The 18139-nt window shown below is 37.5% G+C and overlaps 1 protein-coding gene and 1 long non-coding RNA gene across 3 annotated transcripts in view; one reads left to right on the forward strand and one right to left on the reverse strand.

The window, feature by feature from the left end:
* Positions 1 to 312: 312 nt before the first annotated feature.
* LOC127561857 (uncharacterized) lies at positions 313 to 1289 on the reverse strand. The gene is made up of 2 exons (XR_007953552.1): positions 1118 to 1289; positions 313 to 387 (listed from the first exon to the last, which is right to left on the reverse strand). It is a non-coding gene; the product is annotated as an uncharacterized LOC127561857 (long non-coding RNA).
* Positions 1290 to 12981: 11692 nt separating this feature from the next.
* The window catches only part of FBXO9 (F-box protein 9), a 31349-nt gene continuing 26191 nt past the window's right edge, over positions 12982 to 18139 (forward strand). Inside the window, exon 1 of one of the 2 annotated variants that reach the window (XR_007953553.1) lies at positions 12982 to 13207. Coding sequence is in view for 1 of the 2 variants with exons in the window: in XM_051997159.1 (XP_051853119.1) it covers positions 13205 to 13207 (3 nt within the window). In the remaining variant the exon portion in view is untranslated. The remainder of the gene's footprint in view (positions 13208 to 18139) is intronic. The other variant, XM_051997159.1, reaches the window with a different exon arrangement.

An 18139-nucleotide genomic window follows, 5' to 3' on the forward strand; every position in this document is an offset into this window, starting at 1 on the left:
CTTACTAAGTGTCCAATTCAGTACTAAGCTGGGAATACAAAGAAAGCAAAAGACAGCTCAAAGTCTAATGTTTGAAAGTCAAATAATTCCTGACATAGTCGGTAGGCAGACCACATATAAGTTATTCTTGGTGATTTAGGCATATTAGCTTTGCAAAATTAAAGCATTTTAAATCTGATCATCACAAAACAATAGTATCATTGGACTGGCTGCCCAGCAATCTAATTCATTGGAAGAGATAAGAATGACGGTTCTATAGGAAACTTCCGGTTAACCATTACCAAGTGACCAAAATCAAAAATCCAAAATGAACATACCTCTGAGAAATTCAGCCCAGCATGCAAAGCTCAACACTCAAAGTGGCAGATGTCTCTCTGCAGAGTCCAGCTTTAGTAAAAGAAGAATGTGACTTAGTTTTAAGTCCAACTAAACCAACTCCTCCCTGATCTACCCAGTCACATTAAATAAAAAAAAAAAAAGCCCTCATTTAAAAGTCTCAGAGTTGAACTTTTAAAAAAAATACATGATAATATGAAGACTGGAACTGGTCCTGAAAACTCCAAACATAACTATTCCTTAACAGCTACTCCAGCTAAGATCGGAAATAAAACCACCATCTGCAAAGCCGATAAAAAATGGTTGCGACTAAGTATGTGAGGCTTGCTACTTAGACCTCCCCCCCCCTTTTGTAGAGCAGTCAGTGGCCTAATCGGGAAAATTCCATGTGCAGTACTTGGGGTTCCACTCCCCAAAAAAGGTTTGAGATCATGAAAGTGTTTCCTCACCCTTTAAGACTGAAAGGAAAACAGTCATCTAAATCTTCCGGTCTCCCAGGAAACAGAGTTTTGATGCGAGGAGTCATGCAAAGCCAACCCTCCCTTATATATCTTTTCCTTCCTTTTCTCTGGTGTTTAAGCAGCTGCACAATTAAATCTGCTAGACAGAAAGACATTGCCCCTCACAGAACACATGCAGCCATTTCCAGTCTCTAAATCCTCTTCTCAAGAGCAGACTGGAGAAGGCTGAGCCCCGGGCAATGGATAAACACAGTCTTGCAGAGCCTGGAGCCAGCCCTCCCCCTACCCCACCGGAAAACAACTACCAACGTGGTACCAACCCTGCTAGGAGAGTCCATGAGGTCCATCCTGCGGACTCTGGGAGGTTCTGTGAGTGAACGGGCCTAGGCTGGCCAGCGAGCTCATGGTAAATATCACAGGAGAGAGAGCAGCTTTCCACCCACTAGGAGAAAAACAAACAAAAGCCAATGTGGCTTCTAATCAGGGACAACTAGTAGCATTCTCTGGCCAAAGTTACACTGTAGCTCCCCTTGCTGGTTTTGAGTATTTCTGCACCCTGGTTCATTTTCTAACATCGTAGCCCTCCGGTTTTCTTTTAAGGGAAGAGGGAGGGACTGGTTTAGGGGTTAACTTCAAACAGAGGGGGAAAGATGGTAAAAATAAATATCTTACTATGTAGCCAACACTGGGTTAAGTACTAGGAATACAAATACAAATAGAAAAATAGCCAATATTTGTTCTCAAAGAGTTTATATTCTAATGGGGGAATTCAGCATATTAAAAAAAAATTTAAAAGCTGAGAAGGGACTGGGGTTGGAGGCGAGAGAGACAAAGGTTCAGTGTGGGATTGTGGTAGAAGTCCAGAGTTCTAGATCTATGAGACTTGGGCTGTCCTGAGAGGACCCCTTAAATGGAGATTTTCCAGAGGAGCCATCAGATCAGTTGAGGCTAGAGATGGAAAGTACATATGTGTGAATATGTATGCATTTTTTAATATAATATTTATTCTGTATATGGTTTATGTGCTTATATCCCTCATTAGAATGTATATTCCTTGAAAGTAGGGATTGTTTCTTTGTATTTATATCCCCAAGGCATCATCCCCTGACACATAATAGACCATTTAATAAATATTCGATTGATTTACTGTCAAACAATATGTATTCTTATTTGTTGATACAAAGAATGAAATGATTGCTATTTGAAAAGAACATATATTCTAATGAGGGAAAGCAAGTGTGTGTGTGTGTGTGTGTGTAAGACACAGAATAAATATACTATTAATAAATACATACAATTTCACACATATATTACCTTAACCCCTGTGGGAGAGAGAAGATTCTATAACATATATCCAACATTATTGTAAAGTTTTAACTACACACAGTATTAAGGGTTGAGAATAGATACTGTTTTTAATTTCAAAATTCTAACATTTGGCTACAGACACAGGACAACTCAAGTCAGATGATCTGAGTTTAAATGCTGCCTCTGACTTCTCCTAACTATGTGTAAATCATTTAACCTGTCTAGGCCTTGGTTTCCTTATCCCTAAAATGAGGCTTCTGAGATCCCTTAGCTTTAGAGAAACTAAAAAATAAAAAATAAAAGATCTCTGAAATAGAACTCAAAAGTAAAAGCCAAGAACTAACTATATTTGGGATTTTATTTATATAAATTAGAAGTTAAGAATTTTGATTTATAATTTTTAGGATTCATTACTAAATATCTGCCTAACTGATGAGGTCCTGAATAATGTGTTGGGCAGAGAGAAACTAAAGAATTGATCCCCGAGGCAAGCAGGAAGAAAGTACTGATATTGATCAGTTTAGCTCCTTGGTCCCACTTTCTGGGGAAGTGGTCCAGTCAGAAATCCAAGGTATGTCAAACACCTGAAACTCACCCTCTATAAGGGTCTTGTACAGTCTCACGTTGTCATGTCCTATCAGAAATCCCACTCGTGTCCTTGAGGTTAAATTCTCCCTATAAATTTATTTATGGCCCCTTCCCATGGCTGTTGTCTTCCTTTTGGTCAATCAGCCACAGGATTCTGCCTGGTGGTATCTTTTTCCTTTCCCCTTCTCAATGGAAGAGTACTCCTAACCCCACGCAGGGGTCCTCAAACTTTTTAAATAGGGGGCCAATTCACTGTCCCTCAGACTGTTAGAGGGCCGGATTATAGTAAAAACAAAAACTTTGTTTTGTGGGCCTTTAAATAAAGAAACTTCAGAGCCCTGGGTAAGGAGGATAAACGTCCTCAGCTGCTGAGGACCCGAGCTTGGCAACCCTGCTATTCCCACCATGCCTTGTGGTGTTTCTCCTGACCCCACTTCTCCTTATAGCCAACTAACTCTTTTGGGCTGCTATGTCCTTTCCAGGTTTTAGTCTGCCAGCTAAGGACATTCTCAACTTCATGGGGTGCTCCCTTTTTACTGGGTAACTGAGTTCCTCTGAGGAATTTGTCTTTCATATGCTCTCCCACTCTATTTCCTAATGTCTATTATACCTTTTCATTTTGTCTGTAACTTATTCCCCTAAATAAATTTACCTTTTGCCAAAGAGAATGGTCTCTGTGAATTCTTCACCAACTTTTGGTGCCTACTATCATCTGATGTCTATATCAACCACATCATTACATATATAGTTATAATAATAGCTATATTGTGCCTACAAATTGCCAAGCACCATATTAAATGTTTTAAAAATATTAGTTCCTATCTCATTATCCTCACAATAACCCTAGGAGATAGGTGGTGCTATTATCCCATTTTATAACTGAGGAAATTTAGACAAACAGGTTAAGTGACTTGCTCAAGCTCATACAGCTAATAAGTACTTGAGGATAAATTTTAATATGTGTGTGCATATACATATATGTATATGTGTATAGGCCCACATGTACATATATATGTTATACCTATTAAATGATTACTAGATACAAATGTATTAAATTTAAGAAATGTGTGAAAAAAAATAAGAAATGTGTGAAAATGAATTAGACTCAACTACAACAAAAGTTGTCTATAGCTAGTTCTTTAATGACATACCAACAATATAAACTCAGGGAAATAAGCATGTCTAATAAAACACACACACAGCTTTAAAAGAGAGTGAGTGCTTCTGCAAAGGTGAGTCCAGGAAATTTCAATCACATTAATTCAATTCAGTTGATATGATTAAACATTGTGCAAAGTAGGGAGGTTAGTTCTTATGGCAGGAGTATGTCTAGGAGTAATAGACTAGAAGGAGACCCTTTGCAAAATTTGCAAATTTAAGAATATGAAATAGGTAATCAAATATTTTAATTAAATTTAAGAATATGAAATAAGTAACCAAAGTTTCCCCTCCCATGTTGGTGATTTTTGTTTTGTTTTGTTTTATTATGTAGTTTGTATTTTTGTTGTAATATTCCTTCCAGTTTTCTTTGTTATCTATGAATTTAACTTTCTTCATTCACTAATATTGCAGCTGGGATAATTTTAAAGAATTCTGGAAGCTAAAGTAAGAAGAGGCCATAGAAGCCAAATGAAAACTATAGCATAAATCCTCCTTACATTTGCTCACCATTTTTGTTAGTTACTAAACATTTATTAAGGGTCTATTATGTGCCAAACACAGTGTTAAGTGCTAGATATACAAAGAAAGGTAAAAGTCTCTGTTCTAAGGTAGCTCACTGTCTAATAGAGAAGCCAGAATGCAAACAACTATGTATAAACAAGTTATATACAAGATAAAGTGGAAATAATTAAGAGGGGGGCACTGGAAAGAAGTAAAGTGGAAGGGGAAAGCCTTCTTGTGGAAGGTAGGAATTTAACTAAAATGAAAAAGATTGTAATTCATGAAGCTGGAAGAGGAGAATGTTTTTCAGGGTAAACTAAAAAAGAAAACAAATTTCCTCTCTTCTTACTCTTACTCCTTCTGAAATACGATCAAAATTATCCGGACTTTCATTCACTACTAAGGACTATCTGACCAACTAGTGAGTGAACAACCTCTATACTACCATCCAAACTCTAAGTCAATAGGAAATCTTTATCAATGAATGAGAGAAGTAGAGAAGTAAAAAAGTACTTTAACAAATTACTTTAAATTCTTAACACAAAGCATTTTAAAAATATTTTGATTGCTTTTTATTTACCATTTATTTATATACGTGGGTAATTTTATAGCATTGACAATTGCAAAACCTTTTGTTCCAATTTTTCCCCTCCTTCCCCCCACCCCCTCCTCTAGATGGCAGGATGACCAATGCATATTAAATATGTTAAAGTATAAATTAAATACAAAATAAGTATACATGTCCAAACTGTTATTTTGCTGTACAAAAAGAATTGGACTCTGAAATAGTGTACAATTAGCCTGTGAAGGAAATCAAAAATGCAGGCGGACAAAAATATAGAGATTGGAAATTCTATGTAATGATTCTTAGTCATGTCCCAGAGTTCTTTCATTGGGTGTAGCTGGTTCAGTTCATTACTGCTCCATTGGAACTAATTTGGTTCATCTCATTGCTGAAGATCCATCAGAATTGATCGTCACATAGTATTGTTGTTGAAGTATATAATGAACAAAGCTTTTTTTTTTTTTAAGGAATTCAATCCTTACCTTTAAAAATAAGTTAAAAATCAATGATACAAACATTATATTGAAGAAATATGCTACTTGAGGCAGTCAGATAGCCTGGTAGGTAACTTGTACTTTTATTTGGTGGGGAAAGAGTAAAAGTGGACTACTTCCTGGTCCTGGAACTGAATCACTAGGCTGACATTTTGGAAATTTTCATGGCTATGTGGAGAAGACTGATGCTTGAATCAAGTCTGAGGACATTATTTAGGCCACTAGCATTGAATAGAAAATCAAGAACTATGAGTTAGCTATGTTAATGAAATTATATATATATATATATATTTAATTCTTACTTCATTATAGCATCATCAAGCAAAATAAAACCTACATGCCCAGACTGCATAGGCCACAATGGAATATTTTGACAAGCAGAAAGCTGACAGGTTCAGAGGACTGCTCGATTGTTCACATCCGGTTTGCAAATAAAGCCTTTTTTATTCTAAGACAGAGGATTCATTGTTTCTTTATAAAGTCTCCAGTCCCTCCACCATATCATTTTAATTTCAAAACTGAATTTGTGAATTTTAATAATGGGAAGAAGTAGAGGAAAGAATGGTGATTTCCTCAAGAGATTTGTAACTAAATTTAATTAAATATTCTAACTAAAGTTTTGGACTCTAATACTCAAGGGCACTTTTTACTCTTGGGATATTATCAAAAAAGAACCAGATATCTCAACTGACCCCAAAAATATAATAATCTTACTTTGGAATAAAAATTTCCATCCTACTACCTTTATTTTCTTAGCCTTAATGGGTGATTTAAAAAAATGTACTGTGTCAACTGACACAAATTAATATTTTGAGATTATGTTTAAATTCTAGTTCCTCTAGTGCTAAAACACAATTTTAAGAAAGGGCTCCAAGGTATGAATCCACAGATAGGCCCCGAATATACAAAATTTGGCATTTGTTATCTATCTGTCCCTTTCTCACTGTCACCATCCTCCTTTCACATCACCTTCAACCCTGTTTCCCAACTGATATATTTCCTAGACCTAAAAAGATAAAGTAAAAGATTTAACATTTAGGCCCTACTTCTAGCTACCAATAAATTGATTTTTTTTTTCATGGAGCATGAATTTTCTCCCTGTTCTGAAGTAGTTTCTAAAAGATTTAGGTTCTCAAAGTAAGAGAATACTTGAGTAGGTAAAAGCCTCGAAATTAGATTGCACCTTAGCAGAAATTAAATAAATGCACTTGACCTTTAAGAGGTAGAGAATTAGTGGCTTGTGTCAGATCCAGCATGCAACACTAGTTTGGAAGACTACAGATCCCAGCATGCCTCACTGTTACCTTATTTAGATAAGAGGGAAGCAGTGTATGTAGGGATCTGTAGCAAAATGGGATCGGTAGTCAGATTATGCCCAAAATCTCTGATGAAAAGTTTTCCTCAGTGTTTCTTTACCCATTTATGTATCCCTTTCAAGTTCAGGTTGCCCTCATACTCCAAGCATCTGTCTAGACTGCTAAAAAGTACAACTTCTTTTTAGACATTGCTATGGCCAAAATCATTCCTTATTATTGAGTATTTATACCTAAGAACTAAAAATCACTTTAGAATTTCAAGGTCTCTACTTCCAGTTTTAGAAAAGAGTAGAGGAGGAGAAAGTGAGGGAATGTATTATGACAATTTGAGGGCTTAATGTGCTTAAGCACATGCTACTTTCATGACTTTCTGCCTTTTCCTCCCCCCATTCCCAACACAATGATGTAGTAATAGGTCACCTCTGAATTTTAAGTTACAAACCTTATGGGGGGAAAAAACTTGCTAAAATCTCTAAAAGCAGAATATTTCCAATTTGGTATTATGAAAATATGAAGTAGGAAGTCAATCAATCCCATCAGGAATCTAACTTCACAACCAATAATAAAGCTGAAAAGAAATGAATAATTACAATTATAGGGCAAGAATTCTTAAACTTTTTTGTATGTATCACAAATGACTTTCATAGTCTGATAAAACATGGATCAGAAAAACATTTTAAAAAATCATAATTGAAGGAAATGCTAAATTTCAGTAAAGAGTTAGTGAAAATGTGGTTTTTTCCCTTTACATAAGTACATGGAATCCTCAAAATCTATCAGAACAGGGGATGCTTCATGTGTTCTATGTTAAGAAACCCTGGATTATATAGGGTCAAGTATAAAAAGGACAAGGGGAAAAGAGATAAGGGGAAAGATCATTTGTGCTTAGAGATTTCCCAAATAACAAGTGTGATTTTCTTTTCAGGATTCTTAGATTGCAACCTGTTTATTTTTAAAAATTTTTAATAATAGCTTTTTATTTTAAAAATACATGCAAAAATAGCTTTCAACACTCACCCTTGCAAACAAAGTTTTCTATTCCAAATTTTTCTCCCTCCCTTCCTCTCACTCTCCTCCCCTAGATAATAAGTTATCCAAAAATCAGATCAAAAAGAGAAAAAAAATGAAAATTTAAAAAAAAGCAAGCAAATAGCAATAACAACAAAAAGGTAAAAATACTATGTAAATGTCTCTTTCCCTCACAAGTCTATTAGAATTGGCCTAAATTACCTCATTGTTGCTACCTGTTTTTAAAAGCAACTGCATTTGAAGAATTTGGGGAAGGGTGAAGAAAGGGGAAACCCACTTCACTGTGAAAGAGAGACAAAATCCATCTATTCTTACACACACACACACACACACACACACACACACACACACACACCAGAGGTTTTCTTCATTTCTCTTGAATTCAATTCATTTTTTTCCAACATACTTTATATAGTACTCCCTCGCACCCATTTTTTCAGTAAGATCTGAGTATCAACTTGGTGAGAAGTCTCTGTTGAGGAATAGCATAACTGGTACTTTAAAAGGTAGACAGAAAACAACAGTCCACAGACCTTCCTCTTTATCCTCTTTTGCCCAATTTAGCAGGATTAGGGATATATTTAACCAATTACATTTAGAATTACATTAGACAAATGAAAAAATACAAATTTCCCAGACCACAATTTTATCAAACTGGCCTATCAGAATATATATCTACACATCTATATCTGTGTATTTATAGAAGTATGACAGATGGACAAAATGGAACCAAAACTGAAATAGAGGAAAATCAACTGTGTGGCATTTGAAAAACTACTCAGATATTTTAGTAATCTCAAATGATTTCCTCCTTCAAAAAATCATTTTTTTAAAACATACTCTCCTGTTAATGCTATATGAATAGTAAACCTAGAAAATCCACATTTGAGAGAAAATTACAACTAACTCAAAGGTCAATGGAACTATAAAGGCATCTGGGGGAGGGGGTGAAGGAAGAGAGGGGAAAAGTCAGAACAGAAGTGAGTGCAAGGGATAATGTTGTAAAAAAAAAATTACCCAGGCATGGGCTTTGTCAATAAAAAGTTATTTAAAAAAAAAAGAAATATAAAGGCATAAGTAGTTTGTGTTATATTACACACTATGGTTTTCATAATGACAAAAGTAACATAAATGACATAATTAAAGAAATATGGTGGAGGCCACTCACATATCAAGCAATAAAAGGCTATAGCTCCAAGAGCCAACATGTATGTAGTGCTTTTTAGGAAGAATAGACTACTCTCTGGAACATTTATGGAAAATTGAAAGAATATGGACAAGAATTTCATAATGACAGAACATAGATCTCTATCACCATATCTTCAAAACACAGTTCACCAAATTACTGTGAGGTGCTCAAGAAGAATTAATCAACAAGTATTTTTTAAGTGCTTATTGTGTGCCAAAACTGTCATAGGCAGTGGGAATTCAGGAACAAAAATTGAAACCATTTTGTCAAGCTCAAAAATGTTATGTCCTATGAGGGAGATAAGATGTAGATATGATATTGGTAGAAACAAAGTAAATTTATAAGGTGATTTTGGTCAGGGAAATCACTAATAGCTGGAAGGGATGGGGATGGGATGGAATTAAGAGTAGTTTCATATAAAAATGGCATTTGAATTGAATTTTGAAGGAAAGTAACGATTCTAAGAGGTGGAGGAAAGTAAGAAAGAGAAATGTATGGAGAGAAGAGATAGAGTGCTGTGCATGTTGAAGTCTGTTGGGCTGAATGTAAAGTTCATAAAAGGAGTAATGTATAAGATTAGAAAGGCAGATTAGAAAGGCTGGATTTGAATTGTTGGTAGTTGTGGTAGGAGGAAGTTAATAGGGAGCCAATGCAATTTATTAAGTAGGGGAGAGAGGATTAACATGGTTAGATCTGTGTTTTAGGAAAAAAAATCCTTTGGGGTGCTATATGGAGAGGGTTGATTGGAATAGGAGTGGGACTTGAGTTAGGGAGATCAACTGGAAGGCCTACAAATGGATGTAACTTAGATATGAATCTATTTACAATCTGCTAATTTACATTTGTGCACATAACCATGTGATGAGAGTTGATATGTGTATTGGTGTATGTTGATGGTAGAAGTTGTTGTTTAGCTGTGTCTGACTCCAAGGATTTTTGTCTATGGAGTTTTCTTGGCAAAGGTACTGGAGTGGTTTAACATTTCCTTCTTCGATGTGTCTCCATTTTACAGATAAAGGAATGAAGCAAATAGGGGTTAAGTGACTTGCCCAGGATTACACAGCAAGCAACTGTATTAAGGCTGGATTTGAATTGTTGGTAGTAGTGGTAGGAGGCAGTTAATAGGGAGCCAATGCAATTTATTAAGTAGGGGAGAGAGGATTAACATGGTTAGATCTGTGTTTTAGGAAAAAAAATCATTTGGGGTGCTATATGGAGAGGGTTGATTGGAATAGGAGTGGGACTTGAGTTAGGGAGATCAACTGGAAGGCCTACAAATGGATGTAACTTAGATATGAAATAATCATAATAAATACTTTGTAACATTTACTATGTGTTAAATTAAAGGTTACATCATAAGCAAATTGGAGGAGCAAAGAGGCAATTTGGGTCTATAGATATGGGAAGAATTAATCATCAAACAAGGGATAGAGAGGATCAGAAAAGATAAAATTGATAATTTTGGTTAAATTATATTTAAAATAATTGGGGAGGGAGAGAAGAAGAACCTTTGAGACAAATTTGTCTAATGAAGTCTCATTTCCAAAATATATGAAGAACCAAGTCAAATTCTAAAAATGAGTCATTCCTCTATGGATAAATGATTAAAGGCCAAGAAGAAATCGAAGATATCTATGGCTATGTGAAAAAATATTCCCAATCATTAAGAATTAGAAAAATGAAAATCAAAGTAGCTCTAATATTCTACATCATAACTATCATACTGGCACAGCTGACAAAAAAGAAACATGATGCTGTTGGTGGATTTGTGAATCATCCAACTCACTTTAGAGCTATGTTCTAACAAATGGAAAAAATTTTAGAACAATGCTCCAAAAATTAGTAAACTGCAAATGTCCTTTGACCCAGTGATGTCACTGCTAGGTCTATACCCCAAAGATATCAAAGAAGGAAAATATAGCAGCTTTTTAAAAAATAGTAGCAAAGAACTGGAACCCTATAGAGAATAGGGAAGATGGTGTGAAAGCAGAAATGACAAGATTTAGCAACTTGTTGGATAGAAAGGTCTAGTATGAAGAATAGTTTGATGTTCCTGTTGAAGAATCATAGTGTTGGAAGATTATAGATTCAGACCTGGGAGAGACTTTAGACAAGTCCAACCACCTCATTTTACAGATGAGGAAACTGAGGCTTAGAGAGATTCATATACAGATAAGCTGTTAGAAGTAGGATTATTAACACCGGAGTTGAACAAATTGGTTGATTTCTCACATGGTTATTATGAGAAAAACCTTAAAGTTTACATATTGCTATAAAATATTGTGTGTGTGTGTGTGTGTGTGTGTGTGTGTGTGTGTTCTATTAAAGAGTTAGGAAGACTTTTTGATGTTGATACTAGCTGTGTGACATCAAACCAGTCACTTAATCTTTTCAGATTTAAGTTTATGATCTGAAAAAAATCAGATATTTATTTTTTAGTGTGGTTGCAAAGCTCAAATGCAATGTTTTACACACTTTAAAGCATACAAAATCCACCGAAACAAGTAACTGTTTATGAGGAATTTGCTCTAGATCATAGAGTTACTGTCAGAGGCTGGGTAAAAATTGCATACATTGGTATAACCTGAAGGCTTGTAGGTATCTTTCCATGTATTTAATTCTTACACCAAGCATATGAATACTATTATTAACCCCATTTTACAGGTGAGGAAACTAAGATAATGAAAGGAAGGTCCAGGGTCCACTTTAAGTATTTAGATAGAATTTGAACCCAGGGCTTTTTCATTCCAGGTCTTTCCACTATGCCGGCCTAACTCTATCGGGCTATAAAAATGTGAATTATTGTTATTAGTTGAGATCCGGTTCATGGTGTAGCTCAAGCTCCTCCCTCACCTTAGGGTCAACCATCACACAGTGGGCACTTTCTTGCTAACTTGTTTGAGTTCAAGAATTACTGTCACATACTACATGGAGTCTTTCCTAATCCTTACAGTTGATAGTGCCTGGCCACCAAAATCACAATGTATGTCATTTATATATCCTTAAATGTGTAAATGTTGTCTCCTCCCTTGAACAGAAGATCCTTGAAAGTAGGAATTGTACTGTGTTTATATTTCCAGCATCTAGCACAGTGCCGGGGGCCCAGCAGGAGATTAATAAATATTGGTTTATTGATCGCCTGACAGCCTAGGTCCTGATAACATCCACCTTGCCTAAATGAATGATACATCTACAAACTTTTTGCCTGCTGCAAGGACTGCCAGACTGCCTGCCTGCCCCTATACAGAGACCCATTGCCCGTTTGTATGTTGGGCTCATGGGCTGCCTTGCTGGACTTACATCCTTTACTCGTCCGAATCTTGGATACGCCAACTCAGCCTTCCTGAGTACCGAATGCAATGCCTCCCCTTTGCTGGGTACGTAGACTCCCAGGCTTCCTTAGTGTTGGACACATTGCATGCCTGTTTGTTGGCCGCATCAACTCCTTGCCTGCCTGAATACTGGTGGCACTGCCTGCCTGTGTGCGGGGCACATTGCTTTGCTGAACTGAGGGCGCCCTGCCTCCCTACCTGCTTGAGTATGGCACGCAAAGCGTCTTCATCTGCCTAAGCGGTCTACGCAGACCCTCCGTACCTGCCTGAGTATTGCACTGCATCGGCTCCCTGCCTGCAGAAGTGCCGGGCGCACCGACGCGCTTTGCCTGCCAGGGACGCACTGCTGGACGTCTGCCGGCCCTGGTTGGCTCTTCCCGCCCGCACCTGTTTCTGCGGCTGCCCCTAAAAACCCGACCGCTGCTGTCGCCTCGCGAGCCGGAGGGAGGGGGGAACTGTGCGGCCGCCCGCACTGGGCATGCTCAGAGAGCCAGGCGCAGTTTTCGGTGGCTGTGTAGGCAGCTCGGGAGCAGAGCCGTGACCGCGAGCTGGCCCGACTGACAGACGCCGCACCTCCCAGGCTAGGCCCCGCCGCTCCTCGACTGGCCGTGGGTGTCCCCTCAGCCAGGCCCCGCCGCTCCCCCGTCCGCCCGCCCGCGCCGCCCCCGGCCCGCCCCAGCTCGGCCGGCCGCGCTCTGGCGCCCTGCTCCGGGAACATGGCTGCCGTCCGCCGGGCCCGCAGTCATTGCCGCTGTCTGGTGCGTTTCTCCGACCGAGAACTCTGCTAAGCCAGGCGGGCCGGAGGAGGAAGACGAGACCGAGCCGACACCGCGCCCCTGGCAGGGAGAGGGGCCGGGCCCGCCCGACGCGGGGAGCCAGCCCCCCGCCGACACCGCGGCAGCCGCCGCAGCCGCCGCAGCCAGCATGGTAATGGAGCCCGAGCGCAGTGGGGGGTCGTGCGGGGTGGGGGCAAGGGAGGTGGCACTGCGGTGGGGGGGGGGAACGGAGGGTCCTCTCTCCTTCCTTTCCCCTCCCTCACCCCGGGAGTAGTGGGAGGGGCAGGCGTGTCGGGGGACACAGTTCCCCCACCCCCCGGGGTCTCGCGCGTCGTAGGAGCTTAGTGCATGTTGACTTACTGAGAGTAAAAAAAGTGGGCTGGCTCCCTCCCACCCACTTCTGGTCTGGCAGTCAACTGACATACTTGGAACGAAACAACCATTTATTAAGCGCTTACTGTGTTCCGAACACTTTACTACTCCTTTGATCCTCGAAAACAGCTCTTCGAGATAGGTGTTGCTATTATCCCCATTTTCTAGATGAGGAAACCGAGGCAGGCCAGTTTAAGGAATTTGTCCAAGGTCAGGCAGCTAGTTAGTAAGGATCCGAAGCTAGATTTGCAACAGGACTTGAATTCTTGTCCCAGCCCCCCAGCCTCGAGACCTGTGGATTCCCATCACTCCCTTCTTTCCTCCTCTCCAGGCAATAACGAGTGAAATCCATCCTGGAATTCCTGAGGCTGCGATGTGTTAAGGAACATTCAGCCTTCCTCCCCAGTGCACCCCCAAATGGCAAATCCGGAATCCCCTAATGAAAGTGAGCGCATGGGAAATTTTTAGAAGGAAACTGGATATCAGAGCATATGTTACTTTGTATTCTCTTGAATACTTGATTAAATATTTCGTTCCTTCTCTAGCTCTTGGGGAAACTTTGTTACTTTTTTTATTTAGAGTAGGGAATTTCAGGGAACCATAAGCTCCCTGTGGACAGGGTTAGATGCCCTGGGAACAGAAGCAGTCATGGATGTGAACTTTGAGTTTTGTGGGAAGACTTCTTTCTTGGGCAAGAAAGAGCCCAAGCTAGTAGCATGGGCTGTGACCTTCCAGATGGACCATTTTGTAGCTAGTCTTCAAGAGCTTGACAGCTAGGAATTGTGTGGTACTGGACATGGAATCTCCCATCTATTCAGTCAGCTTTCATAAAATTCAGATCTGAAAAGAAGCCTGGCTATCTAGACCAGATGTCCTTAACCATTTCTGAGTCATGTTTCCTTTTGGTAGTGTTCTCAGAATCATATGCTCATGTGCATAAAACAAAATACATAGAATTACAAAGGAAACTAATTATTTTGAAATAGCTTTGAAGTATTAAAAAAAAAAAAAAAAACAAGTTCTTGCCTAGCTGTGTGACCCTGGGCAAGTCACTTAACCCCAATTGCCTCAGCAAAAAAAAAAAAAAAAAAAAGTTCTTGGATCCTAGGTTAAGAATTCCTAATCTATATCAATCCTTTCATTTTGTAGGTAAAAAAAAAAAAAAAATGAGGGGCCAGGGATGTGAAAAATATCTTTTTGATACCAAATTGCCAATATACATAGCTAAATTTGTTTTAAAATTATAGTTTTAGCAACCAAGGAATGATCCCAAACTAAGTGTTTTCATTGCTGATTAATAACTCTTGCCAACTTTGGCTCTCTTTATTTCTTTTAATAGTGCAAGGAAAAATATTCCGACTTGCTGCAAATGAATATATAGCTATGCTATAAATGTAAATTATTTCTGGATTTTCCCCCCATATTATTTAAAAATACTTAAATTAGTTTTGGGATAGTGAGAAAAGTATTAAGATTGCAAAGTTTTCAAAGCAGAATACCTCCCTCAAATCTTATCTTTTAGGGAAGAATGTTAAAAGAATATGTGTAATTCAGTAGAAACATAAAATGAAAGTTCAGTACAGAACTGTTACAAAATAACCACCACAAATCTTTGAGTTCTTTGAATTAGCCATTCTCTTGTTGCTCCTACTATTTGTACTTCATTTGGAGGTGTTATTGGGGGAGGATGTTGGAGGAAATGGAAGAATGGGGAAGGATAGATGGTTATTTAGAATTTCCACCAGACTTGAGTATGGTGCAGGTTCGACTAAGTGCAACTTACAATGTTCTCTCTTTGAATCTTTCCAAAGGAAACTGTAGACCCCCCTTGACCTTAATTTGAATGTCTAAGTGAAGTTGGGTACCCATGTCTGATGAAAATTTACTTGCTACTTTCTTTCTCCTTATTCCACACCTATTCTTTCTTTGAAAATTGAAAAACAAAAAATTAAACTTGCTTTTAAATTTGGGGTGAGATTTCTAGGATCAAAGCAAATTTGTTGATAACTGATTTTTTTTTTTTTTTTACAATTTACTATTGTTCCTTTTCTCATGACTACTTTTCTGAAAACTTCTGAAAAGTCTTGCCTCAAGACTTAAATGTTTGCTTACTCTGTTAGTGAAAAGCTGGCCCCTGAAGATAAGAGAGAAAGCAAGAAGTCTTCTGTAAATATTTATTTGTAAAGTAGTATTTTCAGGTTGAGAATTCTGCACTTTATTTAAAAAATAGTAAAAATATGTGATTAATGCAAAGAATTTTTTTGCACTTTCTAAGCCTTCTAAAGAAACTCAAATCCAACCAAAATGTACCAAAATCTTACTGTCTTGAAAATATTACATTATGCTTTAATTGTGTATGAGGAAGATAAAAGGCAATTTCCTGTTGCCACAACATTTTTGTGACTGACAGCATTCGTTGAGCAAATTCCTTTTCCATTTCTGTAGTAACTAACAACTTAACTTGTGGAACGTCTCCTAAAAGCTGTTTTATTGGCAGTCAGGGAAGAAAAGTCTGGAAGATACATCCTTATTTGATGTGGAAAAAACCAAACCACACCTTTTGGGGCTCTCTAGTATTCACTAAAGCAACACACTATCATTAACTGTTCTTTTTAGAATTATTCCTGATGTGGTAGTTTGTTTTTATCCCACATTACACAAATCTAATATGGGAAAACTTAAATTGAAAAATAAAGTAAATGGTAGTTAATATTAACAAATTGTCTCTTTACAAAGTAATTTACCTATAGCTCCACAAAAAAAAATAATTTGCCCAAAAATATTTGGGAAAAAAAACCCATTTGATAGAAATTAAAATCACATATTTTTAGGGATATGCCTGCATGGAAAATAAGCTGTTTGTGTAATAAGTCATTTATATAGTGATTTAAAGTTTTATAAGGTGTTTAATTACAACAATTTCATGTACCAGGAAATTCAAATATTCTCATTGTACAGTTGTAGAAACTTAAAGCTTAAAGAGATTATGACTTACCTATGGGCAAATACCTTAAAATTTAAGAGCCAGGATATGAACACAGGTATGTTTATTTACAACTCCATCAGTTTTTCAGGTATGCCACACTACCAAATAATTGAATGAAATACCTAATTTGCTGACTCTCAGACCAAAGTTTAAAAAAAATGAACTTGATCAATCTGGAATTTAACCTTTTAGAAAAAATCTTCTGAGAAGAAAAGTGATGCATACTATTTTCTAAATCAAGTTCCTCAGAGTAATTCATGAAGAATTTGACTAGAGGTCAGGACCTATTTCATTTTCATGCAACACTGCGAATGATTTAAAGAAAATTATTTTTATGATTTACTGTATCCTAGACATTAACTCTTTGAATCCTATTTCTATTTCAGCTGAACTTAAAACTTTGTGTTCTGGTTACTTGCTATTGTAATTTGAACAATACACTATAAAATACTCCCTGCTAGGTATGAGTTAATGAGCCAAATAAAACAAACCAGCTAAGGACATTTCTTCATCTTATTTGTTTTTTCATTTGATCCCATTTGATCCAGAAACCAAGGGCATTTCTTTTTTTTCTCTCTCTCACACCTTCTCTCCCCACCTCTCTTTTCATTATAAGACATGGCTGTTCTGTTTAGGGAAAGGAAAAGTGATGTATTTGAAATTAAAATTATGTAAAAACAAACTGGGCTAAAATAGGAAAAGTTCATAGTTCATAGTAGTCTGAAATGAAAGAACAGATTTCCCATTTTTTTGTGGTCTTTGGGTGGAGATTGGTTTCTTCTTCTTTTTTAATCTAAATCCTTTGGAAAGTACAAAACCTGAAAAGGGAATTAAAGTTACAAGACCAGTGTATAGTTAAATTCAATGTAATGTTCACTTTTAATAGAAGTTTCTAGGAAGGAAATACTTTGGCCACTAGAAAGCCTCAGATGTCAAGGGAGAAAGGTGAAATTCAGAAAAATACTTCTTAAAATGGTGAAAAGTATGGTGGTAAAGGAGGTAGAAACCATTGCTGAAAATGAGATTATAGAAGATTGGGGATGCATTAATTCTCAGGATCCTTATTCCTTATAAGCACAATTTAACGTTCACAAATATTTATTAAGCACCTCCTCTGGGTTTGGTACTGTGCTAATACTGTTGATACAAAGACACAAATCAAATTATCCTTTAGTCAAGGTTCTCAGAGGCCTTATATTCTATTGGGCTAAATAGCATATATGTTTTTGGAGACAAGGAAGGACATGGACCTGTGATTTAGTTGAGATGGAATCTCAGATTAGGAAACTCCTTCTCTCAATGCAGGAGACACCTTTTTCTGCAATTTTTAGTCATAAGGATTGCCTAGAGTTTGAGAAGTTATGACTTTCCCGGTGTCACATTATAGAGGGGTCTAAAACCCATTTCTTGCTTTTGAGGTCCTGCTGGTTTGGAACAAAAATAAGTCCATGCAGAAGAAAGGTAAAATAGTTGGGAGCCAGGGAGAAAAGGCAGCACCTGGTAAGATCAGGAAGGTCTTCATGTAGAAAGTAGTAAGTGAGTGAACTTTGCAGGAGATTAAGGATTCCAGTTATATGATGTGTAGAATATCAGTAAAACCAGTTTAACTGGGACAGAGAATGTGAAAGAGAGAAATGTATATAATCCTGGAGAGATAGTAACAATAATAATTATAATAATTAATCTTTGTATAGCAATTTAAAGTTTGCAAAAGTTGTTTTATCA

The sequence above is a fragment of the Antechinus flavipes genome, chromosome 4 (assembly GCF_016432865.1).
Source record: "Antechinus flavipes isolate AdamAnt ecotype Samford, QLD, Australia chromosome 4, AdamAnt_v2, whole genome shotgun sequence".
Classification (NCBI taxonomy): Eukaryota; Metazoa; Chordata; class Mammalia; order Dasyuromorphia; family Dasyuridae; genus Antechinus; species Antechinus flavipes.